General features: G+C 40.8%; 1 protein-coding gene across 4 annotated transcripts in view; it reads right to left on the minus strand.

The window, feature by feature from the left end:
* Window positions 1-1,374: 1,374 nt before the first annotated feature.
* Window positions 1,375-26,578, minus strand: part of ZBTB44 (zinc finger and BTB domain containing 44) — a 36,706-nt gene continuing 11,502 nt past the window's right edge. For 2 of the 4 annotated variants that reach the window (XM_082070186.1, XM_082070187.1), the window contains 5 exons: window positions 19,968-21,037; window positions 16,557-16,641; window positions 11,927-12,090; window positions 9,344-9,644; window positions 1,375-7,365 (listed from right to left, as the gene is read on the minus strand). In XM_082070186.1, the coding sequence (XP_081926312.1) occupies window positions 7,083-7,365; window positions 9,344-9,644; window positions 11,927-12,090; window positions 16,557-16,641; window positions 19,968-20,985 (1,851 nt within the window). In that variant the 5' untranslated portion in view covers window positions 20,986-21,037 and the 3' untranslated portion in view covers window positions 1,375-7,082. The remainder of the gene's footprint in view (window positions 7,366-9,343; window positions 9,645-11,926; window positions 12,091-16,556; window positions 16,642-19,967; window positions 21,038-26,578) is intronic. The other 2 variants (XM_082070188.1, XM_082070189.1) reach the window with 2 other exon arrangements.

Here is a 26,578-nt window from a genome sequence, read left to right on the forward strand (position 1 = left end):
CTGTTCCCTGCTCTACTACATTCTCAGTAGCTATGAGTTCAATCTCAGCCGCTCTCCTCTGTGCAAGAGAAATAGTATTTAATTATTGTCAGGAATAAAACGCTTATATGCTATAAGGAAGCTACAGGAAAAATCTCAATAGTGCTTTGCTAAGGACGTCTAAAAGATGTTTCATATGAAAACATGTGGTTGCCCTTTGGAAAAATCTGCTTGAGTCACAAGTCTGGACCTCGCTATCCATCAAGAGTACGTATTGAGCAGCCTTGCCTTGGCTTTCTGATAGTATATGTTCATATACAGTCACAGAGGCTTTCGATTTGTAACGGTCTGCTAAGCATCACTGCACACTCCTAGCTGGGTCTGTCTGTCTTCAAAGCAGCAAAATTCTTGCTTTTGCGGAAGACCAGCAGAGTCAAAGCCTTTACATCTTAAACTTTGTCTCCAAAGCCTCCACCAGATATCTTCCCTCGTCCAATTATGCTTTTGATAAAATACTTCTGTCCTTGCAGAAGGTCCGCAGGAAAACAAGAACTCACAAATCTAGAAATTCTCAACCCTCCCCATCCAAGGTTCGTTGTGGCCGCTTAATCTGCACCATGGAATGCTATTCCATTTTTGTTTTTGCTCCCATGTCACAGGCTGAACACAAAAATTTGACTGCTGATGTATTCATTGTGTCAGCCTGCTTGTTATTCATACAGGTTACTGTGCAGAGTTATAATCATTTTGGCCAAGCAGTTGCCAAACTTCCATTTGCCTACCTGGGCCCTAGCTACGTGTTGATCCAGCCAGCGTTCCAGCTGGGTCTGTAGGAGGCAAATTAATTTAATTGCAAGGGCTGCCAGAAACAGCAGAGGTATATTTTAAGTCCCATGACTTTCTTGACTACTCTGAAGCTCACAGCTGCAATCGCGATGACTCTGTCTACCGTCCTTTTTAAACATCTTCTAGCTTTGACTGACTTGATTAGGCTCATTCTTGGCTGGCTTTCCATCAATAAAACCCCGCTCAAAAGATGGCCCCACCGCTTTTGCAGAATACAGCCTAAAAGAGAACATTAACAAAAGGAAATGTAATATACAATGGAAAATTAAACAGCAACGTGTACTTTATTCTTAATACTCTTTACTCATGTAACTTCTCCAACCATTTATTAATGCTTATTTTGTTTTAAACTACCTTCCTCCCAATGACGGCTTCAGCAACAGCGAGTTCTCCTCATATTCAACTAGTTTGCGACTAATTATAAGCAAAAGCTGTAAGAGAATGTAGTTCCAGCAACAGAGTTGCATCTTCTTCCACAAGGTCAAAGCGGGACTTTGGTACTATAAGACAAACTCTGGCATAGTTAAATAACGACACAAAGCAAAGATATACTCCATAAAACATTAATATTTTAATGAAAAATCTTAGCTTCATGTTTCTATCCAAAGACACTCAAAACTAGTTTTTCTCCCCCCTTAATTTTGACCTATAATGGGACCAGTTTGGTGATTTTTTTTGTATTTTAGAACATTTTTTTTTAAAGATTAAACAACCAGGCTAGCAAAAAGGTACCCAATACATACTTTTCTTATATCAAACAAGCTAGTATTTCAATACAATGTAACTATACAGAATATATACATTACACATAGGATCACAAAGCAAACACTACAGGCTCAGAACAGATTTGAAAAAACATGATATTCACATTGATTACAATAACTCTAAAAATGATTGTAACGTTGAAACGGCACTTAGTTTACAAAAAAAGTCACAAAAATATATATAGCCACCAAGAACTATGGTTCCTGAAAAATACTAATAGCCAGATAGTATTATATAAAATGTGAAGTGTATTTAAACATCGTATACATTAAAAAACAAAACCAAAAACCAAAAAACAATTCTGTTAAGTCAATAAACATGCCAAGTAATCTAGCTGTGGCCAGCGTCAACAAGAGAAGCTGTACTGTGGATGAGATGACGACTGGATATACGGCTGGTGACCGGAGACTGGCACAGTTAAGGGGGTTTCACTGTTACTAAAATGCACAAAGAAGCCCAACAATAATTTAATTCACATTTTTGTAACTCCAGCTTACTCTTTTCCCTCTCGGGGTTTTCACCGTAGGGCAGCACCTAGAGCGAAGGCACTGCAGGAACGGGGGCAAAGAAGCTGTCCAAGAACTTGGTGTAGCCAGGGCTAGAAGTCAGAATATCCAACGCATGCATCTGCTAAACGAACGGTTAAACAAAAATCACTCCTCTGGGCACCGCAGCAACCCTCAGGAAGACTGTAGGTCCAGTTGCCACACAGGCTGGCAGCACCAGACAATGATCCGGCTTTTTATCTTAGTGCAACCAGATTTGAGACCTGTGGGCCACTGAATTACTGTGATAGCACACATTGAGTTAACAATAACCCAGAGCAGTACGTACTGTTGCATTAAAAAAAAAATAAAATCGCATTTGTTTTCTTTTTTCTGCTCAAATACTTTGAACCGACTCTATTTACTGGGGACCTCTGATGTGGCTGAGGCACCATCCGGCCTTGAACCCTCTTAGCTGTCATCGAGATGCTGTGGAATTTATTATGTAGATGAGAACCCTGCAAAACTGGGTTTTCACCTTGTAAGCAAAACTCGAACGTAATCGATCTGAACGAAAATTAGCTATTTTCTGTACTCTGATGGTGTGGAAGTTGCAATGGATCTAGGAGCACCAGGTGCTCCCGCATCTGCATTTTCTCCATCCCTGCAGGGTGCGCGAAGCTCCCGTTCTATTTGCATATAAAATGCTTCATGGTTGGTCTTGGAGAGAGACCAGCAATATTCTCAGTGCTCTTGCATCCTGGGGCTGGAGGGGAAAGCCAGCGACCAAGAAGCGACTGAAGCCCTCATAAAAAACGTTAAACCGTAGCTTAAAAACAATAAAATTCCATCCCGTAAGGGACATATAGGGATCATAGTCTTATAAAATATATTTTACTGCACTGGCAGCTATTACTTTTTAAAAAAGTTTAAATTCACACCTTTTAGACTCAAGATACACGCGAACCCAGAACCATTTTCGATAACCCAGTCTATTAATCTCTCAGTATGAGAGACACGACCGTAGTATCTGCGAGCCTGACAACCCAACTCAAACTGTATTAAGACAGACAAATCATCAGGAACACACATCTTTTTTTAACGTGGTGTAAGAACAGTGACAAGCAGTTCTGACAGAGAGCTTTAATTTGCATCCCCCCGGGTATCCAGGGGAGCTGTGCTATGTGCCTGCATCGAATAAAACACAACAAACCCTTAGAACTTGGCCAAATTTCCCACACAGCTAAAACATCTTTTTCTTCCACTCTTGGTGGGGAAAGAGAAAGCCTCTGATTTTTTTTCCTCTCTCCCCAAATGCCACTTTAATTCAGGAAAAACCTTATCCCTTCCTTCGCTATTGTTCCCATCTGACGGACTGCTCTAAACAATAGGCAAGGAGTAAAAACCCTGCACAGATTCCGAGAACACGGGTCCCTGGCATACGGCAGAACCTTGCTAGTTCTGTGGTGGTGAAGGCACTCTGCTTGCAAAATAAATGGGTGAGGAAAGGATTTCCCAAAGACTGGTGCCATGGGGGAGGTGGTTATGCAAAAGCAAGGCATAAATCGCTTTGTGAATTAATTTGGAGACGACTTGTTGACAAAGAAAGTGCTGCAATGGGTCACACGTGGCAATTTGGAAGAAATTCTGAATGACTTGTAAGGGCCACGAAGATGCCGAAAGGAGCAGAGCATCTGCACAAACTGAAATACAAGAAATCCCATCTAAGCACACTAAAACCTTTGATACAGGAGGGAGGTCACACACTGCAACAGGTTTCCCAGTGCACCTGGGGAGTCTCCAGCTTGGTAGATATTCAAGACCTGACTGGAGTGAGCGAGCCGTTCTGGCTGAGTCTGCTTGGAGCACGGGGGTTGAACTAGATCACCTGCAAACGTGCCTTCCAATCTCAACTCTGCCGTGATTCTGCGATCCTTGTCAAGCAGGAATACAGAAGTTCAGAACCCTCAGAGTTCAGAACCCTCTGATAACGTACTGAAAGAAATGTATGCATTAGGTTTAATCCCAAGTGTAGTTTAAGGCAAGTTTCTTCTAACTTAGATATCTATCTCGCTCAATTTGGAATCTTAGGGTACTGGCAATAGAGATTGTTTTAAGATGTCCTATGGTTTTACATCTCTGCTGTGAGGAACACCAGCATTTCAAAGAACTGAACACTTCCACCAAGTTAGGGAGGAGAAATAGAATTTGTATTTAATCTGTGTACACTTCTATGGAGATAAGTGATATTAACAAGAAACACTTACAAACAGGAAAATTAACAAGTCAACTCAACTCTAAACCAAACAAACACACAAAATCCTCTAAGAACTCTACTGTTGCTGCAGCTGAATCAGTCTGAAAAGTGAGAACTAAATTAAGATGTTACACTTAGATTACAGGGTTGAAAGGATAATGTGTATCACAGCGCAGTGAACAATGAAACTCTTGTACCAAGGTGTTAACAGTTAATGATACTAATTTCTTTTCAAAAAAGAACAGATTAGAGCTACAAAGTCTTTTTAACTTTTGTTTTCCCCTTCTCTTTGGTATTTAGAAAGCAGTTCGCCTTCTGACACAAAATTCTAAGTCTTAAAAATCCAGTGTCCAGATATGTCCATTCTGTATTTGCACATCTCCTCACCGATAAACTGATTAGCAAAATATCTAATGGGTGAAAATTACCAGATTCTAACAGATTATGTCCATCTACACCTGAGCACCTTTGTTTAACACACCTGTACAGTCTGGAAATGTGTTTCTTTGTGAAGGGCTTTTCACTATATCAATCACAAAGGATCTTCATACACCTGCAAAGTCGAGTAATGCTTATCAGAAAAGAAGGAAAACCAGGTATTTGAGTTCAGTGTCACGGCCCTATAATTTAGGATAAGACTGCAAAAGGCATTGTCTTGTCTCACTGGCTTCTCAGCTACAGAAATCAGAGTGGAAGAGAACTGGTCGTTCAACTCAGCCCATCGATAGGCGCTGGACTAATTCCAGTACAGTATCCCCAAAAAAAGAATTTTTCCTTCAAGCCCTTTTAAGACAGACAAGACTGGACTGCAGCAGAGAACTTCTTTGCAGCATGTTTCTAAAACACCCTTTGGATCTGGTGGAGAAACTTCATTCCAGTAACTTGGAAAGGCCTTAAATCCCAACTGTTTTCACTCTATTTAACTACAAAGTGTGGGTTTTACCTAAAACACAGCAGAGAAAAATTGTTAAAGTCACTGAAACCCTTTAAGCTCTTTCCAAAGGGCTTTTCCTTACAAAAGTTGGCTATTACTAGTGGACCTAGCGAGTATCGGAGCTGCCTAAGCTAACTGAATACAAATTGATCTTGCAATATAATAAGACTTTTGTGTCTTCTGTTTCTTCGTGAGCAACCTTTCTCTATCGGTTGTATTTCCTCCTCATGTTCATGTAAAATGAAACTGGACAGAACAGAGCAATTTAAAAAAAGAAAAACCAAGATTCAAAACTAAGGGAGTAGACGATGCCTCTGGAATACTAAGATCAACGCCCACTCGCTCAGCACGTCATCTGCAGGCGATAGGCATTTGGCATCAAACACTGAGTTAATTTCAGAAGCAATAAGAAAAATCACAAAGCTCCTAATGTATTTCCTAATTTAGGTTTCAAAGCAGTGCCGTAGCCCAAACAGCCTCGACAAAACAAGACTCGCTGCGCTGAAAATCCCACACCCTGCATTTGCAGCTTTTTCTAAATATGGAAAAATGAAATTGCAAATCTTTCAATTTATTGCTTACTTGAGCTGTGTATGTAGCTGGAGTAATGGCCTTTAATAAACCGAGTTGGCAAGGATTTAAAATGTTCTGAAACAGGAATAATTCATCATTGCTATATAGGCTTTTTGTAAACAACCCCCTGTTGGGTTAGAAAGTTGGCCTCTAAAGAGAATAAATTGCTTATTTTGTCCAAAACAGACTAATAAAAATCTCAGAGACTATACATGCATATGTATAAACAGAAAAAATGTGCAATAATGCACAAAAGAGCTCATTTTTCCCCATCTGTAAACTCCCTCTAGCTAGCTTTTGGAGATTAGTAAAAACACAGTATATGTGATAGGGGGAAGTGACCAGAACTGCAAGCAACCTGGCCGTGATTTAAGAATTTCAGCTTGGGAAAACCTTCGTTTTCAGATGTGTTTCCCCTTCTACAGCAAGATACAGTCATGAGATATTTGTCAGGCTTGCACGGATATACACTTTTCTACCATCCTCAATTCACTATGCACCAGCAGACTTTTCCTGACCGTAGCGTTTCCACGCCTAACCTTGGATGGGCAAATCAGTTATTGACCAAGCAGTTTCTAAAAGGACTGGAATATAAGAAGTAGGAATACCTGGCATGACATCACTTGGGTTTGTCGAAATGGACCCATCTGAGATGAAAAGGGACGATGTGTTTTTAAAAAGTGTGTGGCTGTTAGTTTCCAAAACGCTTACCGTTTCCAAGCAAAGGGTTACAGTGAGCGTTCTGAAAAAACAGCAGGCACCGAGATAGGAAGTGTCATTTTTTTATGCAGAAGATTAAAGCATCCACTCAAAACTAGTCAAAACTGCTCAACAATGATTTCCAATGCATCCTTTTGTTTGTCATTTTAAAAAGGTTTCCTCTGATTTCTTTCCCTTAACCAGAGGGCCTGCAGAAGCAAGAGAAACTTAATGAGCTGCTCTAACTGTGGAAGAAGAAATAGTTAAAGTGATCTGAATCAGTTGTTCTTCTTTAGAAGTGTATCACAGCTTCCAGGATGTTCTGACAGGTTCTTTTTGTGCATTCAGTCTTAAATATTTTCACAGAAGTGATCATTCAGTCATGAAAAATAATGTAACATCTGTTGCAGTTTTCCGTTTAAAGCATAGCTTACAAAGTAAAAAGGGAAAATCTCCCCACTTTCGTTTTAAAAAAATTAAATTAAAATGTACAGGACCAAACACAGGCACTTTCCAAAGAACAAAAATGAAACCAAACCATGAATTATTCAATAGTAATCGATGACAGCTCCGGTTTCGGAGGGTCACCTGCGGCTGCCTCAGCAGTGGCGTTAGTCTTTGGCTGCTCTGGCACATCTTCTTCCTTCTCTGCCAACCCACCCAGAGACCCCAAGGGGAAAGTGCTTTCACAATTCTGAGTTGACGACACCTGTGAAATGACAGGCATTTGGACAGAAGAGTTGCTTTCAAAGCCATGCTCCCCTAGCTCATACTGCCCGAGGGTCTCTTCTTGTTCCTGGTTTAAGTAGTCCGGTACTAGGAAGTCACTAGAAGAAGGGCAAAGGACAGAAGAGAAATGTCATTTCTCACACAAACATCAGCAATATCAGTTGTATCACACAAGCTACACACACTGCATTGCACAGAGAACAAAGATATTCATTTCACATTGCTCTAAGATCATTGCAGTGACACACTTCACTAAGCACTATAACCTGGTCCTCATTTAAACATGCAGACCATTTATTCCAAGGCATCTATTTTGCATTGTTGTGCACCCATATTTCCTACACAGCAACTTCTTACTATTTAGATTGTATCACCTTGACGAGAATGAAAGTTAATGTCTGGAACGTCGTATGGCACTGAAAACCTCATTGAAAAAAAAGGGAGCACACAACCTTTAAAAATAGACACAAGAACGGGTTGAGCGCTGGCACAGATGTGGGCAGCACTGCTCGGAGCGGACGGGCTGCGAACAGAAGCGTGAGGCGAGGAAGCAAAGGTTCTGCTGAAAGCACAAGGGAAAAAAGCCAAGTGCAGCAGCGTTCTGTGATGTGGACACGTATCACACCACCGGGAAAAGAATAGAATTGCATTTCCTTCCCATTTCAGGCCTTTCTGGACAGCACTTCTTTAACTTAGTCTTACCAAGCATATCCCAAGAAAATCTACCAAGAGTATTTTCAGAGCAAGAGCACGTAGGCAAAATAAAATTTCTTAGCAAATTTTCAGCACCAGACACGTTTGTACTTGAGGCAAGTACATGCATTATACTTGTAATCCATTTAAAAGCAGCCGTTTTCTTCCACTACAGCAGCATTCACTGCTTCAACCCCAAATTCGCTATCAACTATGCTAAACCTAGTGTTTGCAAATTCAAAATAAAGGAAGGCCTATAGACAACTAAAGTCACATACTTTAATCTGATTTTAATTTGATATCAACGATAAAGTGCTTACCAGTCACAGCATCATCCCTTAGAGCTTTTGCTCTAGTTTTGGCACAAGCTCTAAGAACATGAACTGCGTAAACCCACAGTTATGAAGCACTTATACTTTTAAACAATATTCTGTTGGAAAGACAGTGATTGGCTTTCCTGGTTTGTTTTGCAATTTTTTCAACCTACATCATTCTGAGATAACCAAATAGAACAAGATGCTGAAATGTTTTGCAGGAGAAAAAGCATAATGTCTAGAAATCACAACGGATGGTTTGCAGAGGCCATAACATTTACAATACATTTCTTCTCCATTTCTGAAGAGAGGTGACTTATACACGTCAAGCTGCACTCTCTCTATAGATTTAAGAGCTGTGAGATCTATCTTCCTCTAATTTACCTATCTCAAATTCCATCGGTTACAAACATTAATTTCAATAGGAAAATACAGTGTTGGTCTAATGCCTCAGAACACTTCAAATAGTCTTCAGCGAAGCGCATTTGTGAGATATGCCAAGTCTTTTCTGTCCTGATAAACAAGAAATGTCCAACTGGCCCTTACTAATTCAAACCCTGTTAGTCTGAGCATTTAGTAACATGTTACCTAGAAAATGGAAAAAGAGAAGGTATGGAGTCATGCAATCCTTCTGCAATATCCACCATCAAGCAAGTACTTAAAATGAAGTAATAAGTCTAATTGTTATGCAAGTGAACAGGCTATGTACAAGATTTTGAATAGCAATCGTTCACAGAACTCCACAGATAGTACTGTATACAGTGCTATGGTTTAACACCATTAGCCTGCCCGCAGATACTACTGAAAGGAGAAATTAAGTAGCCCAGAAGCAGCTTGCACATCTCACTCGATTCTTCAGTGCCCTCTTATATAGCTTTTATGCTGTAAGACAGATTAGATATAACAGACAGTGGCGCAAGAATGAATTTGACTGGAATTAGCTGGCAACCTGATGAGAGGCACAGCAGGCTGCCCTGAAAGCAGGAAAAGATGGTTTAGGGGAAAAAAAAAAGGCAAAAACAAAAAAAAAAGGCAAGTTTCCCTGTTAGGTTTTTGCTGTGCACCTCACCTGCTCTGGAAGTAGTTTGCTAGCTCTGACGCTTCATGGTTCAAGCTCCTCAGGTGAACGATTAAATTTCCAGAGTTGGTGAACATGGCGCCACATGTTTTGCACTCGTAAATCCGAGGCTTGCGGATAATATGCCGGGAAACCCGCATGTGGTGTTTATATTCCCCGAAGGAAGTGAAAGTGGCACTACATATCTGGCAGCGGAAACAGCGTTTACCTTCGTGCTTCAGGCGATGCATCTTTAGCGAGTAAGCTCGGGTGAACTTTTTCCCACAGCGGTCACACTGAAATGGTTTAATGCCTGCGGAAGAGAGAGCAAAAACAAAAAAAGTTCACCTTTTGTAATGAGAGGTCACTGGCAAAACCCTTCCAGATTTCTAACAGCGAGGGGACAGCAGCTGTGGGCAATCACAGCAAGGCGCTGGTTTAGGAAGAAATACTCTGGTTAGCTTTAGAATGGCAGAAGCGACTAGAACAGAACAACACTTTCTCAGAACCAACTGCCAATAGATATCATAGTAACGTGACCTGTCCTTAATGCTTACATGTCTTCTTCCCAGCAGTTTAAAATGAACATGAGCCTCTACGGATTATACTATGCTTATGATCCTGAGCCACAGCCAAAAAGCATCCGATGCAGCAGTCACCTCAAACCATCTTTGAACTCCTTTGATCTCGGGAGATTCTTGTGCCAGACTGGTTCCCAACAATGCAATTATCAGACTACCCTTAATTGCAATGTCTTTTTCTGGCTGCCTTTGGCCTCGGAGAAGTGTTCTGGCAGGGGGACTGCGCGCACAAGGACGCCCCTGTAATGCAGCAGGAACGGTGATAAAAGGGTGAAGTTAACGGCCTTTATGTTGCGTGGGAACCTTTCTATACCAGAATTTTCAGCAACTCTGCATGACAGACAGCTCTCTAAGACAGTTTAGGTTCATGCCTCTCATTTTTTTCTTGTATTAAGTTAGGAATTCTGTTACTCGTTCACTTTTCATTTATTACAGGCACTAGGAAAACCCTAAAATGTAAGAGCTCTGGAACATGCAGTAGTGGCTGAGAGTATGTAATCACACCCAAACAGAACTATTGCAGCATAAAAGACTGAATCGCCAAAAAGTGAGGATTTAATAAAAAGCCTGAGGTCCAGAAAGTGTGGAATCCAAACGTGTGGCTAAGAATCTGGAATATGGAGCTCTATTCATAACAGGGCTGTCAAGGAATAAAAAAGGGTTTTTCAAAAGGCTGAATGTGCATCAGTCCAGGCTGTTAATTCCACCAGCCTTTCACTCTGCTTTCCTTATGTTCAAAGCGGGAGCTGAACTTTTAATTGGGGCTTTTATACAGAGAAAGCTGTAGTTAAGGTTACACCAAAACTCCTTGTTAAGCACGTGAAAACAAGTTAATATGCTAGAATATTGTCTTGCGGAGCTAAAACTTTTCATGCTTTCCTACTGTCCAAGGGCATCTATTTCCTCTGATAGCTTGAGGAAAATCTCTTCAGCCATTTTGCTTGTGTGAAAACACTTTCAACATTTACAAGTTGTGAGAGCTTCGTTTGCATGCTAATTACTCTAAAACAGCCACTCGAATCTCTCCCAACTTTGCCCAGGGGTTGCTAGTCGGTAGGTTGGCCAAAGATGCTTTGCTGAAGTCTGTCTGCCAGTTAAGACTTTCGGAGCTGGCTTGGGATAATCTTACACTCACTATGCCCACAAAGTTTGCTTTTTTAAGTATTAAATACAGATTATTACATCATACGGTCATTTTTCCTTGAAGGGGTTTGACAACTGATGGCTGACAGTGAAAAAATGACACCTTGACAATTGTGGTTGCTCTGCCCAAAAATGGTACAGCATCTACGTGCAGGTAAGAGTCAAGCTCAAACCAGGAGGTGCTAAACCACAAGGCTTAGCACTCATGTGTAATAACCCTTCAATATCCTCTTCATTCATTAAAATATCAAGATTATTGCCAGATAATGCTGACAAGTCTTGAAAAACACTGATAACAAAGACATTAGGAGTTATCATGAGCATTAGGGATATCACGACTCAGAGGAGGCATTCAACAAACCTTTTGCTACCTGTACTATGTGTAGTAGCTAAACTGATTATCAAACCAATTCGGTTGTCCTGCAATCCCTCCAAAAATTCTGAGATCCAAAGCCATACAACATTCTTCAATGCAAGGACATAAGATGGATAATATTATTTTATGGCTGCAAGTCTCCTCTAAAACACAGCAGACAATTACACATAAGAGGAAAAATTTCAATCCACAATAATCCATAATAAAAAAGCCAAGTACACTTTATTTCATCTCAAGTCTTTATCATGAAAATGGCTTACTCTGATGAGTTTCAGGCAATTAGAATTTTTTCAGTCCACACAAATGCTAATCATCCGCGAGCAGAGCTATCAGTCAGATTTGATGTATCAAAACAAGCATTCAATGAGACATACCTCTACCTAATCTTTCTGAAATAATTCTGAAGCACTTGGCAGGCGATGAAAAAAGAATCACATTACTATATTTGCTGCACAGTGAGCAAAACCTCTGTGAGTCTATAAATGAGTTTCTTACCTGAGTGGATGAGCATGTGTTGTTTTAAGTTCTGAATGCGAGTGAAGCGGACCCCGCAGGTTGGGCACTGAAAAGGTCTGTCCGGACCGTTGGGGCTGGGTCTCTCTGTGCTGCTGGTGGAAGGAGCAATGTAGAGTTGGTAGGGGTACTGAACGTTCTCCAAACTACAAAGAAAAAATTCACTGATTTACAAGCAAGCTAGAGTAAAAAAATAATTAAGAAGTCTCACCCATGGAAATCTGAACCTGGGATACATTTGTATGAGAAGAAGTGCCTTTCGCACTTCTGGTGAGATCTGTATTTATGCTGGAAATCTCTGGCTCCACAGCAATGTGTCTGACCTGCATCTGAACAAAACCTCCAGCTTCTGCTTCTTTGGGTAACAGGTCTGAGCACCAGCTGCAAACTTAACTTTATTTTCCAGGCATGGGCATTTTCTCAAGCATATCGATGACTTACAATCTGCAAACAGTTCCCAAGGGAGAATTTAAGGAACTGAGCAAATGAGAAAGCCAAGGAGTATTTTTCAACTTCAGTGATATTTACAAATGAAATTAAAGCCAATTCATTTCCATTTCAATCCAAGTTCAATGAGAAAACATTAGTATTGACTTATCCTTGGTGCCATCTCAAGGCATATCAGGGATAAGAGGGTCATTAGGGGCAGTCAACATGGCCTCACCAAGGAGAAGTCGTTCTTGACCAACCTCATTGACTTTTATGAGGACATAACAAGATGGATGGATGATGGCAGAGCGGTGGACGTGATCCACCTTGACTTGAGTAAGGCATTGACACAGTCTCCCACAGCATCCTTACAGCTAAACTGAGGGAGCGTGGTCTGGATGAGTGGGTAGTGAGGTGGACTGTGAACTGTCTGAAGGGAAGAAGCCAGAGTCGTGGTCAATGGGGCAGAGTCCAGTTGAGGCCTGTATCTAGTGCAGTGCCTCAGGGGGCAGTGCTGGGGCCCATGTTAGCCAATATAATCATCAATGATTTGGACGAGGGAACAGAGTGACTGTCAGCAAGTTTGCTGATGACACCAAGCTGGGAGGAGTGGCTGACACTGGAAGCTGTGCTGCCATCAGAGACCTGGACAGGCTGGAGAGTTGGGCAGGGAAACATTTCATGAAATATAACAAGGGCAAGTGTAGAGTCTTGAATCTGGGCAGGAACAACCCCAGGTTCCAGTGTAAGTTAGGGAATGACCTATTAGAGAGCTCCAGCAGGGGGTTGGACTGGATGAGCTTTTGAGGTCCCTTCTAATCCCTAACATTTCGTGATTCTGTGTATCTACAATTATATATTTCTAAGTTTAAAATATTAATCTAATTAATCAATACTTGCTCCTTGTGTGCTTCAATTGGCTCTACGAGAACACCTCAAACGCTTTATTTAAAAGACAGCACACAGATGATAATAAAGGAACAATTTAAGTTTCAAAGTAATTTGTTTAAAACTGAGTAATTGCTCCTCCATAGCCTCTAGCTGCAAACTGTTTAAGGGAACTGCAGTGTTATAATCCAAGTCCTCTGGCAAGAACTTGCTTTGCTAAAGGGCGTAGTGAAATAAAAACAAATTTGCTGGTACAAACATAATAACAACAGGAGTTTGTACTTACCTGGGGTTTCCCTTTCCTGAGCATTTAGGTCTATATTTTTTTGTTGAAATAGTCATTTCAGCTTGCTCGCAGCCTGATGGCAGATGAGATGTCACTGCTCTGACCCTGAACGCAATTTTAGTTTTAATAAACTGTAATGTCTGAAATGTATTGAGAAATAGTACCACGATGTCTCCTGTTGCACATGGTCAGAAGGTAATCCTAACTGAACAAACCCTCTTGCTGGTCTGCTTCCATCTTGAGCCCAGATTGTTGGCTTCAAGGTTAGGCTGAATTTATGGACTTCTAATGCTCACAGGGATGAAATGTGCAGTTTGCACAAATACATTTTCCTACACATCATACAAAAAAAATCCACAGACCGGATCAGTATAGCAGGACAAGAACTAGGATCATCTCTTTAAAACCAACACCTTAGCTGTCTCCGTTTACTCTGGAAATGGGTGTCAATACAGCTGTGAAAACTGGGTACCTGAATTCTGAGTCAATGATGGGTCTCGGTGGCAGAAGTTCCAATTGTAAAATTTATATGGAGAGAGAAAGCAACAGGCACCTCTTGATACAAACAAGATAAAAGACTTTCCTGCAGGAATTTAGTCTCAATCAGCCTGTAAAACCCAGAAGGATTTCTGGTCTCACATGGAACTGGAATAATTTGGAAGAAATTGTATTGTCCTTCACTTATTTTATATACAGTAGGGTCCTGGAGAGCTGTGGAAAAGATACACGGCAAATACCGTCCTTGTGCTCTGCTCACTGGAGAATTCACAATTAAAATGTTCACAAGGTATGTGCAACAGAAGTAACAGCTGCAGGGCCCGGGTGATAAAGGGAGAAAGGAGAAGTGCTACGGGGACAATCTCCCTAGAAGAAATTTAAAATAAAGGGTTTTTTTCCTCCATAAAAGCTTCATGATGAGACAGGCTGGTTAAAAGAGGTAAAACGGGGATGCGGAGGCTCTCCAGCTCCCAGTGACGGCATGCCTTGTTCCATCTTTACACTGCAAGCAGGCTGAAATACCTATTGGTGACATAACCGCAGACCGCAGCACAATGAAGAAATTACATTTGAAACACAATCATATTTTCTCTTCCCTGCTTCTTTTTCCCCAAATACACTCCGTTTTTCATGACTTGCAATTTGTGATAAATGTGGCATTTAACAGTTGAGATTCATCTAACATCTCAGAATTTCTGTAACAACTAGTTAAAGAGATAGGTTTAAAGTGTTTTCACTGTAAAATACTCTTCTTGCATTTTTTCCACTTTTCACCAAGAGATGATACACATATTTAACTATGTAGAACTAAACTCTAACAAATGTGAAAGCCACAATGCTCAGTGAGCTACAAATGTTCTCCATTTGTAAATACAATTACTTTAGAGAAGTGAAAGTTCTCATTATATTGGATCAGAGAGACCTTTTATAATTGAGCCTTTGCAACTGCCTTTGCAACTCCCTTTCAAACGCAGTCATGAACTGTCACAGACACGGTTAAACCAGCCCAGGCTGAATTACAGATCAATGTTAGAAAAGTGTATCACAATCCAAATGTGAAATATCAGAGAAAAAATTTATCAGACTTCACTGTGAAAGAGTAGGTTTAATACCAAATAGATTCCTGGGTGCCTCTTAAGCTGACAACAATTACATGTGACCTGCTGTTTATGAAATACTGATTATGGAGGAGGATCAACTAATTGTGTTCATTCTTTAACGCAGAAAATCAAGAGATAAGACATCGTAAATTCTGAAATATTTATGATTGTTTCCACAGTGTGTTTAAAGGATTTTATATATCTTGAATTTTCTATGCAGTTTGTGCTGGAGCTCTGCAATGTTATAGGAAATTTCTGAAATAACCCACTGCTGAAAATACGTATGCCACTTGACTCCAGAATTATAGCTTTAAAAACCTGGATTAGTTCTAATGTAGTATGTGCTCCCACTATCAATTCAAACCCTATGTGCTGAGTATTATTTTCACACTGAGATTTGTTAGTAGATAGATAAAATCTCCTATGTCATACAAAATACCTTATCTAGGTGGTTATTTTCCCTTCAGATTTAATCCTACAATGGGAAAGGTTTTAGAAGGCAATGGCAGCAAAGATTTTATGAGCTATGAAAATGCCACTCTTGATAGTTATCTCTATAGGGAGTTTCACTTGACACAGTTTCTGGAACAACTCCCAAAGGTTCACACTCCTTCCTCAGACTCGCTTGTCTAACAAAACACTATGCAAAAGCCAGCTTGCCAATACTTCCAAAATTCTGCTTAGAAAGGGAATAGCTAGCTATACACCACACCGGGCACATACCACAAAAGCAGAGTAATAAAAGTCAAACCAGTTGTGGGTTTTTTTTCTTTTTCTTTAACAGAACTATGATACATCTTTGACCAAACAGACCCATTTTAGTTGGGTTTTCTCTGCCAGCCTTCCCTTATAAGGGATTCCCTTAATAAATCGCTCGTCTCGGCACAGCAAAAGATGGCTAAATATTTACAGTAAGTGATACACAGCATCTTGGTATGGAGCTACGCGCTGAAAGTTTGGAAGAAGAGATTTAAGGCTGCTCTGCCTGTTCTGTGGTTTATGGCAACGTCTGGTAAAGCCAAGACCAGGTTCTTGTTTTCGTTTTGTTGCTTTTGTGGCTTTACGTCAGCTTTAGCACGCATACACCAACCACACCTGTTTCACAGTAAAGACTGAGGGGTTTTATTCATTAATCAAGAGCAGTGAGGGAGAAACAGCAAAAACATTAATATCTTTCTTCATCAGTGTTGCCTGGAAATAGACAGGAAATTAAAAGCAACAAGTAAGCAAATTCCGACTTTCATCACCTCCATTCTTCCAACGCATCTGAACCTTCAGGCACTGATTGTACTTTGAGCAACACAGAGAAGTAGATGTAGGAACAACTAAACGTTTTGGGATTAAGGCTGGGTGGGTTAATTACAGCACAGCACTTGCTGCAGAACAGTTTGCACATTACATTGGTACATACCGATCGTCGTCATCTGCATGAGCGTTAGTGCCAGAGGTACTTTGGAGTGTGGGTAATCCCTCCGTAACCCCCTCGTCTATTGAGCCTAGGCAAAGAAAAAAGGGCAATTTAATGCAAATAAGTGTTGAAAAAGGACTGGGGGGACAGGTGAATACACATGAAGCTTGCTTTCCCAAATCTCTGACAGACACTGCTTCCTGGGTGGTAAGATATAAAACTGTCTTGAGAAAACCATTTAGAAAACCCAGAAGCAACGTGTTCCAAATTGACTTCTCCTGTGCACAGATTATCTAGTAAACGGACCACTCAATAAAGGGTAAATATTTGGCACACCTAGAAAATAGAAACAGCCAATGTTCAACACAGAGTTTTCAAAACACATCCAGTACTAACACTGTAAAGCAAATGTTATCTTCACCTAAAGGGACTATTTCATCAATTTTCAAGGCTTCTTGAGCAACAAAGAGTTCAATCCTGCTACACTACATTGCTTTTGTGTTCTAATCTTCCATACATTTATTCGCTGATAATGCCTTCATTTATTAATAAGATGCTGAGACAGGAAGAGCCCTCTGAGAAATCAGAAATGCAACACAAGAGAGACCAAACATCTGTTTGGAAAAGAAATGTATACACAAAACCATTCCAGAGCTTTGTTCAGTGCACTGAAAAGTAGCTCAAGCGGGTTTTGGATACAGAATCTAAGGCAAATCCAGCACTAAAGCAGAACTACGACTACATTAACCTGATGTGTCTTGCTCAGATGGGCCTCCCTCATCTCCGCTCGAGTCTGGTGTTCAATCCCTGGTTAGATGTGTTAAGCAAGGTTATTTTGCCCTGATGTCACCATAACAGGGAGGGATGTTGGCAGTCCAGGACTAAAACAACTCGAAGAACTGGAACCTGCTCTCCACCAACCATACCCTTGTTAAAAACCTCCTCTGGTTTGGTTACACGTGACCATTCAGATAAACCACGTTTTGTTCCCTCTTTAAACTGAGTGTAGAGCAGACTGGATCTCCTCACACTCCTTTTCCTTGCAGTTTCAAAATACCACTGCTGGGACCAAAATTTATAATTTTGTTATGAGCTGACAAACTATGTTTGGGAAATTCAGCAACTCTGCAATCTATAAAGTTACAAGAGCTAATCCCATTTTGATTTATCCTTCTCATTAAACACTTAACCTAAAGACTACTGAAAAATAAGCTCTTACGTTTAATTTTATGCCTTCATCTCTCAAATGGAAACAGTGTTAATGAGTTATGAAAATATCTTCTCAGACATGGCTACTGTTGTAACCATAATGACTTATTTATCAAGGCCCTGCTTCACGTCTCCTTCCGTATTACAAAGTGCTTCTAAATATAATAAATTGCAAATGAACAATTCTTGAAATGGCCCAAAGAGTGAATAAGAGCTTTTTGCAATATCAGAAAGAGAGGCAGGAATGCTTCTGTAAATGCACTATAAAACACTAAGATAAATATATGCAATTATACGAGGAAAATATGTTCAGGGAAGGGAAAGCTGTACTTTAACATATCTTGCTGTCTCCATTTACTATTCTTACATTACTGCACAAGGAAATACATCTTTGGGAGGGAAAAAGTGCTTTCTAGCTACCGAGCATGCCTTATCATATATTAGGTCCAGGGGAACTGTGCTAAAAAGCAAGAGCACTGTTTCTCTTCGTATCAAAATGTGAATAAAAACTATTCTGATGATAGTCAATAATGTTATGCAAAGATCACTAAATATTAAATCTAACATATTCAAGAAGAAAGAACTGATCTGTACAAGGGGTAATGGGTTCAAACTGGAACACAGGAGGTTCCACTTAAAACTGAGAAGAAACTTCTTCCTGGTGAGGGTGGCAGAGCCTGGCCCAGGCTGCCCAGGGGGGTTGTGGAGTCTCCTTCTGTGCAGACATTCCAACCCGCCTGGACACCTTCCTGTGTAACCTCATCTGGGTGTTCCTGCTCCATGGGGGGATTGCACTGGATGAGCTTTCCAGGGCCCTTCAACCCCTGACATTCTGGGATTCTGTGGCAAGGCCTTTCCGAAGTTCCTACTTTAATGAGTTAAAAACTGAATCAAACTAAACACGGTCTTGAACAAGGACCACTTTTCCTGGAGACTATCCAGCAAACACATTGTTTTAGTTTTTAATCTATGCACTATTTTGGCCAAATACATTGAAAGGTTTATATTTAAACTGATATTAAGTCTGTTTCTCAGAAAAGGTAAACAGCCTTGTCTCCAGTAAATAAAACATTTTCATTTGGAGATCTAAAATATCAACACATGAGCTATACAAGTTGACGAATAAAAACAACAACATAAAGTCTTGAAGGATGGGATAAATGGAAAATATTTTCATTTCTTTTTAGTGAGTATTACCTGAATAGTTTAACACCGCTGATTATATGTTGCAATCCTGGTATGGTCATACTGATCTAGCACTTTCTTCAGAGAAGTCACAGTGTTATGCTTACCAAACGAAACAAATAATGCAGGCTACTAGGCTACATTTATTTACTTTGTTCTACCTTATTTATTTAATTAACTGAAGCAGCCTTTCATGTGTGCATCATTTGAATGAAGCAGACCAGTACACCTGCCATTCTTACGGCCTTCAAACCAAACAGGCCTTATTAAAAATCTTTCAGTAAACAAACTCTACAGAGCACAAGTCAAGCCACTTAAGTGGAAGAAAAATAGCTGACTTGGGTAAAACTTTGGTAATTAAACTAGAAATATTGCAAAACCTCTATCTTCTAACTTACTAAAAGCCATTCAATGCATTCTGTGCAGAGTGGAAGAAAGGACTGTTACAGTAACCTTTAAGTATTAGCTATTAACGAACAACAGCCTGCCAGAAGAACCCAAAACTGGCTTCAAATTGTCTTTCATGGAAAAAAGGTTTCTCTCAGCAATTGGCAGTACTCGAAGAAGCAACTTGAGAAGCAAATCCCGCAAAAATGGAAAGATTCTCAATATTATGACTCTGTGGTTTTCTTTTCGTCTGGGGCATTAGGATGAGAGTTCCACCACTTATTTTGCAAATCTTCTTACAAAGGCTCTCTGTCATTATTATACAAGATTTTATTCCTGATACAAAGCACCATTCTGTCTGTCTGTGGCTACAGCCACAAGTCTTTCAGATTTGGTGCTGCAGCTCAGCTGAGATCATGCCTTTTGGCACTAATGAAAACAGAATTACTTCCCCCAATCAAGCAACTAGAGGTAAAAAGGCATTATCAATCTCTACTCCATCAGGGTTTATATGTAACATTTCATAAAACAGGCAAAAAAGGCAGTTTCACAAAAGTAAAGCATGAAGAAACATGAAGATTTTGTCCAATAAAATCCCCACTGCACACATGTCTATTTATACATATATCCTACCTATCGAGGATGACTGTGGGCTGATCAGGAGATCTTCCTGCACTTGCTCGCTGCCTGGGACCGTCTGCTGATCGCTCAGCGAGCTCTGGGATGCGCTAACAGGCTGCGATACTTCCTCGTGAACCTCCTCGTCGCTTAACCTTTCCACTTTGACACGCACATCTTCTTCGATCACAAGGGGGGAACTGGCTTTTGTGCTCTCACACGTCACGTAATCCGCAATTCTTCTGTTGGACTCGGAGGGCCCAGGCATTTCCAAAGTCCTAGAGTTCTCCGCCTGCTTCACCTTCTCAGACTGAAGCCTTCGATCAATCCCAAAAGGAAAAGTCCACGGAAAAGCTAAGGACGAGTCCACGGGCTGATTTCTGGACTCTGGGTAAGAAGTTGAAGGATTCAGCACTTGGGGGGAACTTGTTTGTGTGTTACACTTAACGGGGCTCTCGGGAGACATGACTATGTAGCTTTTGCGCTTTCTTCGTGACTCTCGGCAAACGGGAATGGTTCTTTCCACCACGCTGCACTCAGAAGAGACTGGAGAAAGGCTGCCGTCCCGAGAAGTAAAATTGCAGTTTGCGCTGTTCTCCTGTCCCGCATCCAGCACCTTCTCTTGCTGGCTGTTGGGCGTATTCCACAAAATGCTGGACTTCATGAATTCTGAGCACGTGCTAGCAACGCTAAACATCTGCATGTAGCTGGCTGCAGCCAACACATCAATAATGTTTTCTGTGTTAATAGATAGTGTTGCTGTGTAAGCGTATTCCAGAAGAGGTATAAAACCCGTCACTGTCACATGGTGTAGGTCCAACACGCTCTTGCTCTCGTCTTCGGCTTGGCCAACAAGTTTGGAACGGAAGAAGTCGCTGCAGGCTGCCAAAACCACCTTGTGCGCCCTGAAGATTTTGTCCTGGACGCGGATGGTGATATCACAAAAATGTCCATCGTTGCGGAGCATGTTCAGCTTTCCCAGCATCTCCTGACTGTGCGCAGGGGAATTATGAGTGAATGTTTTAACACCCATCTTTTCACCTTTCTGCTAGCGTTCTTTCCACATACGAGAGATCACAGGTATCCTAAAACAAAGAGGAAAACTGTCATTTTCATCTCTCAAAGCAAAAGTAAAGCCACTTCATGGTCATAAGGCTCCATACGAAGAAAATTCAACCGAATTCCCTAGGGTCAGGTTTTTCTACGATGCAGACTGTGCAATGGACTAACTCTACAGAAATGCAATTACCTACTTGCAATTTTCAAAAACGCAGATCAAATTATTTAGAGTCTATCTCTAGCATCATCTTCCACGTTTCTGCTGCTGCCCACTCAAAACGAATTCCTAACACAGTTTAGAGGAAAACAAATGTCTGCAATACTAAAAAGAAAGTGCTTTTGAAACTATCATCTGTGTATGAAACCTGTGTTTTTATTTTCTGGGTTCAGGAAATCATCGCTCATGGTTCTTAAACCTGACAGCCTTTGTCAAATGTTTCTTTTAAGTGGAAAAGACATTAGCTTGGGTCCACTTACAAGAGTGCAGGCACAAGCAAATCTCCCAGAGAAGGTATTTAATACCAGAAAAGCTTCAGAGAAAGTACGGCATGAACTTTCAGAGGACAGAGCTCAAGCTAGTAAACATAAAGTAACAGTTGCCAATAGCTCTGCTTTGCTGCTGTACTGCAGGTACCGATTGCCTAAAGCTGCTTTTAATAAATACTTTTGGACTAGGATGAAGAGTTATTGAAAATTCCATCAAAAACACACTGCATTATAAACCTCAAAGGAAAGTTTAAATCAAATACACGCAAATTGATTTTATAGCTGTGATAAATAATACAAGGAGGGTAACTTCTGAAAAATAAAAAACTGCCTTCTTGGGGACTAATTCTTTCCTATGTGTGGGAGCAAATGCATGTTTTTTGTGCAAGCTTCCATGAAAAGTCTTCTGTGTTCCACATGACTCACACAATTAACATGATATAGAAATACCATCTCGGTAATGTTCGTGGTTCAACATTAACATCATAATTGGCTCTGATTATTTTCAGGAGTCAGTCCGCTTCTTCACATCATCCTTCTCCTTTGCCTTACACGTATGCAAAAAAACACCAGGCTTGCAAATGGCTCATGTGGAGCTTCACAGATACAAAGAGCACCGCAAGTTTGGAACAGCTTACCACAAATCTCACCAGTCTTAGCACATATTTCAATGGCAGCCGTCAGAGCCCACCTTATCCTACAGACAATTTACACTTGGCTTCGTCTTGTTCCTACGATTTCACTTTTGATATTGCAAACCCTTTCAGACAGAGGAAAAATATCTATTTGAGAGAACGGATTAACTAACACTTAACAGTATATATAAAGTCTGAGTGAAACTATAAGGGCCATTTGGATTTAAAACAAAATTTCACGCTACTGCAGAGGAAGAAGTTAAGCACAAGCAAAACACTCCCTTCAGTGAAAGAAAACATATCGACCTCAAGAGGCTTCTGAAGATCCAGACTGCTTGTTCTCTAGCATGAATCAAATGAAAAGCATATTTAATTGATCTCAGACCAAAACACTACAGCAAAATCTTGTAACAGCACTATTCTAAAATGGCCTTGGGATACCCTTCCCTCTCAATTCCCAGTCGCTGCAGCAATTCCTTGGCACATCAGAACTCCAGAAGCACTTCAGTTCAGCCACTGGCTACAAAAAGAATAATATATTTGCAAGGACTGTCAACAGTATATCTGGTATTTAGAACTAGTACCAATATATAATTGTAAACAGGGAGAAAAATCTAAGCAAGCGATACTCCCAATTTTTCTATGCCCAGAAGACTAAGCCATTTTCCCTCTGTTCATCTGAACGAGCAATGGTCAGCTCTCCAGTCTCCGAGAGCTGCTCACCTCCTTCAAACCCTGCTCTGAACCACCCCTCGTCCTGCTCCCCCCTTCCATCCGCCTCTCCCCTCTTCTGGCTTCCTTTCCCCTTCTCCTTTCATCTTTTGCTTCCTTGACCTTGATCCGGTTACAGAATGTAAAATAAAACAACGGAAGCTGGTGATGTGCAATAAATTGATTTACATTTATTACAGGAGCAGTGTGCCTGCTGTGAATGTGGGATATTGCTCTGTTTAGTCACTTCTGTAAAATGATTTTCCCCCTCACTGCGCCGACACCACCGTTCAAACAAGTGGTTCCTACACAGGCTTCAGCATGGACAAATGATGTACACATATATATGCTATTTTCAGAAAAATCAAAAAGGGTCAGCTGAGGAGGGGGAACATTATCAGTTCTTTACAGTTAATGAGGTAGTAAAAACATAAAATATTTGTAGAAGGTAATTTAAACAATATGAAAATGCTTTCCACATGAAAAGAGGAGCACGCTAAAGCTCGGCCACCTTATAAAATGGTTCAATTCTCCTTGTTAATCTTTTAGTGGCATGGGGCACTTTTATGGTTTCACTAATCGCAGTGACAAAAGAGAGTAAAGGGCTGCAACGTTACAACTTCACCTCAAGTCATCACCATTTCAAAACGACACTTTGTCACGTCTTATTACTGAGTATTAGCCCATGACAGCAGTCTTTAGACCATAAGGTATAGGGTGCTGCTTTCAGGAATTATTCAAGACCATAAACTGAATGCGTGTGAGGCCATGGTGTAAATCAGATTGCTACGGTTATCTTTAAGGAAATTTATTTTTAACCCACACCACTTCTTGGGCACCATCCCATGAACAGCAACAGCAGCCCAGACACAGAAAAATCTTCTGTGAGGAAAATTTGTGTGACCTGGAAAGTCCTCAAGTGACTAAGTAGGAATGATGTGCAGCTACACCCTTAGCAGAAATATTAGCCTGATAACTTTGACAACACACCTCATCTCTAACTGCTCCTTCGACAGATAATAACTGGCTGTTGTGAGATAAAGGAAAAAAAACACCTTATCTCTATCAGCATCTCGCTGTACTACACAGGTACCAGCATTCCCTGCTCCCTCAAACTAACTGGTTAGTATAATTAAGTTTATAATTGAATTACAACAACTACTCTTACTGTGTACTTAGCTGCAAGTTTGCTACTTCTATTTCAGACCCGAAACACTTGTGTATCTAAACACACATCTGTTTCCTCCAACACCAGCTGGCCTAATAAAAGGGACTATCTCCCACTATAAATCTTGACAAAACTGCTGGCTGGAACTGCCAAACATTTCTTGTCTCAAACGAATCAACAGCACTTTCTAAACTCGGTTTAAAACTGTATTTTAAGTCAGGTCAGTAAACCTAGTTTGAACTCAGCCCATCGCTGCCAAGCCTGAGGGTACATATGAAAAAGAGAAGGCAAACACAAGGTTTCTGTCCTCAAAACTGCGTCGCTGTGCAGTATTCACTTCGGTGTGCTGGAATTTGCGGAATGCAAACCTGTAACCTTTGGCTGCAGCGGGTGAGCGGAGCAGGGAAATGAACCATCCAGATACAAAACTTCGGTTCCCTCTAGGACAGCGGACTGCAAACTGCAAGTGCACAAAGGAGCCAGTGTTCAGTCAGCTACTTCACAAACACCGTTCTGGTAAAACCTGAAATAGATGCCGGGCTGCCGTCTATAAATGGAGGCTGAGGCAATATTATACCCTGCAAAAAAACACACGAACATTCGGTTCTGGGGCTGACCTGAGCTTCTGTCTCTCAGTTCGGGAATCAGACTTGTATTCTCCAAACCACTCCCAGGGAAACACCCCGAAACACTGAAATTGCTCCTATGTTCATTTCCTCCCAGCTTGACAGTAGAGGACAATTTTCAGGCATTTTCTGCTTGAAAGGGTTTATGGGGGGCTTTTGTTCTTGGACAGTTCTCTGGGGAAGCTTCTGTCTACGAGATAAGTAACTCTGGAGAAGTCCACTTGGGAGCTTTAATGTAGAACAATTTCACCCAGTAAGATGAATACTTGAAATACTATAACGCATCTACTTATTGTTAGCAGTAATATTCCCTCTCACAGTAGAAGGCATTTAAAAGAGTGTGTTGTGCTTTTCCTCCAAAAGTACTGCAATTGATAAGGCCCTTTATTTTGTAAAACTTAGGGCTTTGGCACAACCACATTAGACAAGTTCACATGCCAGAGCTTTTGAGGCCATTGACTCCATCTGCCACTACTGCCGCTCATGAAAAGAAATTTCTTAGCTTATTTGTATTCATGCACAAGCTTGTACCTATGTTCACCACTTAATTTTTCTTTTTGCAAGAGCACTTTCCAATGATGCTACAGTGGCAAATTGCTTCACAAGCAGCCAGTTCTTCCTCTGAAAAATTCCTGGCAAAGAGACTTTCCAAGAGGATCTTCTACATTTTAGGTTCAAACCACCAGAAGCTACTGCAGAAGGGTGGCAGGTAGTATTTCAGAACTGGAGTTGAGTTTCACAGAGGTGAATTCAAACACTACCACGAAGCAGCTATGGTTCAAATGTGTAAGTGCACACAAATAACGCTAATTGTTCCAGGCCTGTGTAAACAGCCTACATAATTTTCAGATGAAAGCTGAACTCTGTGCACCCAGGCCTTTAAGTGTTTAGATTTTGTGACAATAAGCTCCCTTTAATCTTAGCTAAGTTCCTCTCCGGTGCTGAGGTTTACAAAACAAAAGCACCGAGGCTACAACTCTTCACAAAAGGCTGCTGAAAAGATCTGTACATTTGGAAATTCCGAGCTGTGCCAGGTCCACGATAACTTTCCTTGCTTGGTACCAACCAAGGTAAAGCTCTGCAGCACAGGGAAAAGAGGCAGGTGCAAAAACACACATTATTCCCACACTGGAAGTTCTCCAACAGACCAGGAATAGCATTTATAGGCAAAGGAGAAAAGGCATCCAACAGTTCCTCCTCCAAAATAATTACTCAGCACCAAGGAAGGCCCAGTGTCCATGAAATACCCGTTTCGTATTCCTAACATATCTCGTTTCCCCAAAATTAAACCCTATAATAATAGAAAAATTGTAACTGTAACATGCCATGAAAAAATACGTGTGAGGGCACAGTAAAGTCCTAGATAGCAGTTCCAGCACTGACTCACATTATCATTGCTATTGAAAACATTAGTCTTTAACGTGGATAGGAAAAGAATGACTCAGATGATGGAAAAGTGAATTTGTGTGACGCAAATCTGGTACGTGCATTTTAATCCTCAAGAGCTGCCGAAAGCATTGAGACAAGTAGTGGGGTGCCAAAACCAGCAATTTATTCTACAAAATGGTTTTATTGTAAATTGAGATGGTAGGTCAGCTGCAACAGAATACTTCTGGAAAGGATAAAATTAGAAAGCATTTACATATACATTTTAAGGGAAAGTTCAAGGTGCAATTTTTGCAGTAACAACAGATTTCTTTCCGCTCACAAAGAGTACTGACAATCTTAGACTGGTTTGCATGCCTGGAACTTCAACTGAGCGTTGAATTTAGAGGGAGCTGACACGTCTCCCAGCCACTTACCACCCCTGCAACTTATCATTTGAAACTCTCTGTTTTTGGCAACTGTGCCTTACTTGTTGTCTTTTTTTTTAAAGTTAATTAGATTGACTTCTTGAAGTGTGTTCCCATACAACAGATAGCAAAAGATTCACGTATTCTG

The sequence above is a fragment of the Streptopelia decaocto genome, assembly GCF_964273445.1.
Source record: "Streptopelia decaocto genome assembly, chromosome: 21".
Lineage (NCBI taxonomy): Eukaryota > Metazoa > Chordata > Aves > Columbiformes > Columbidae > Streptopelia > Streptopelia decaocto.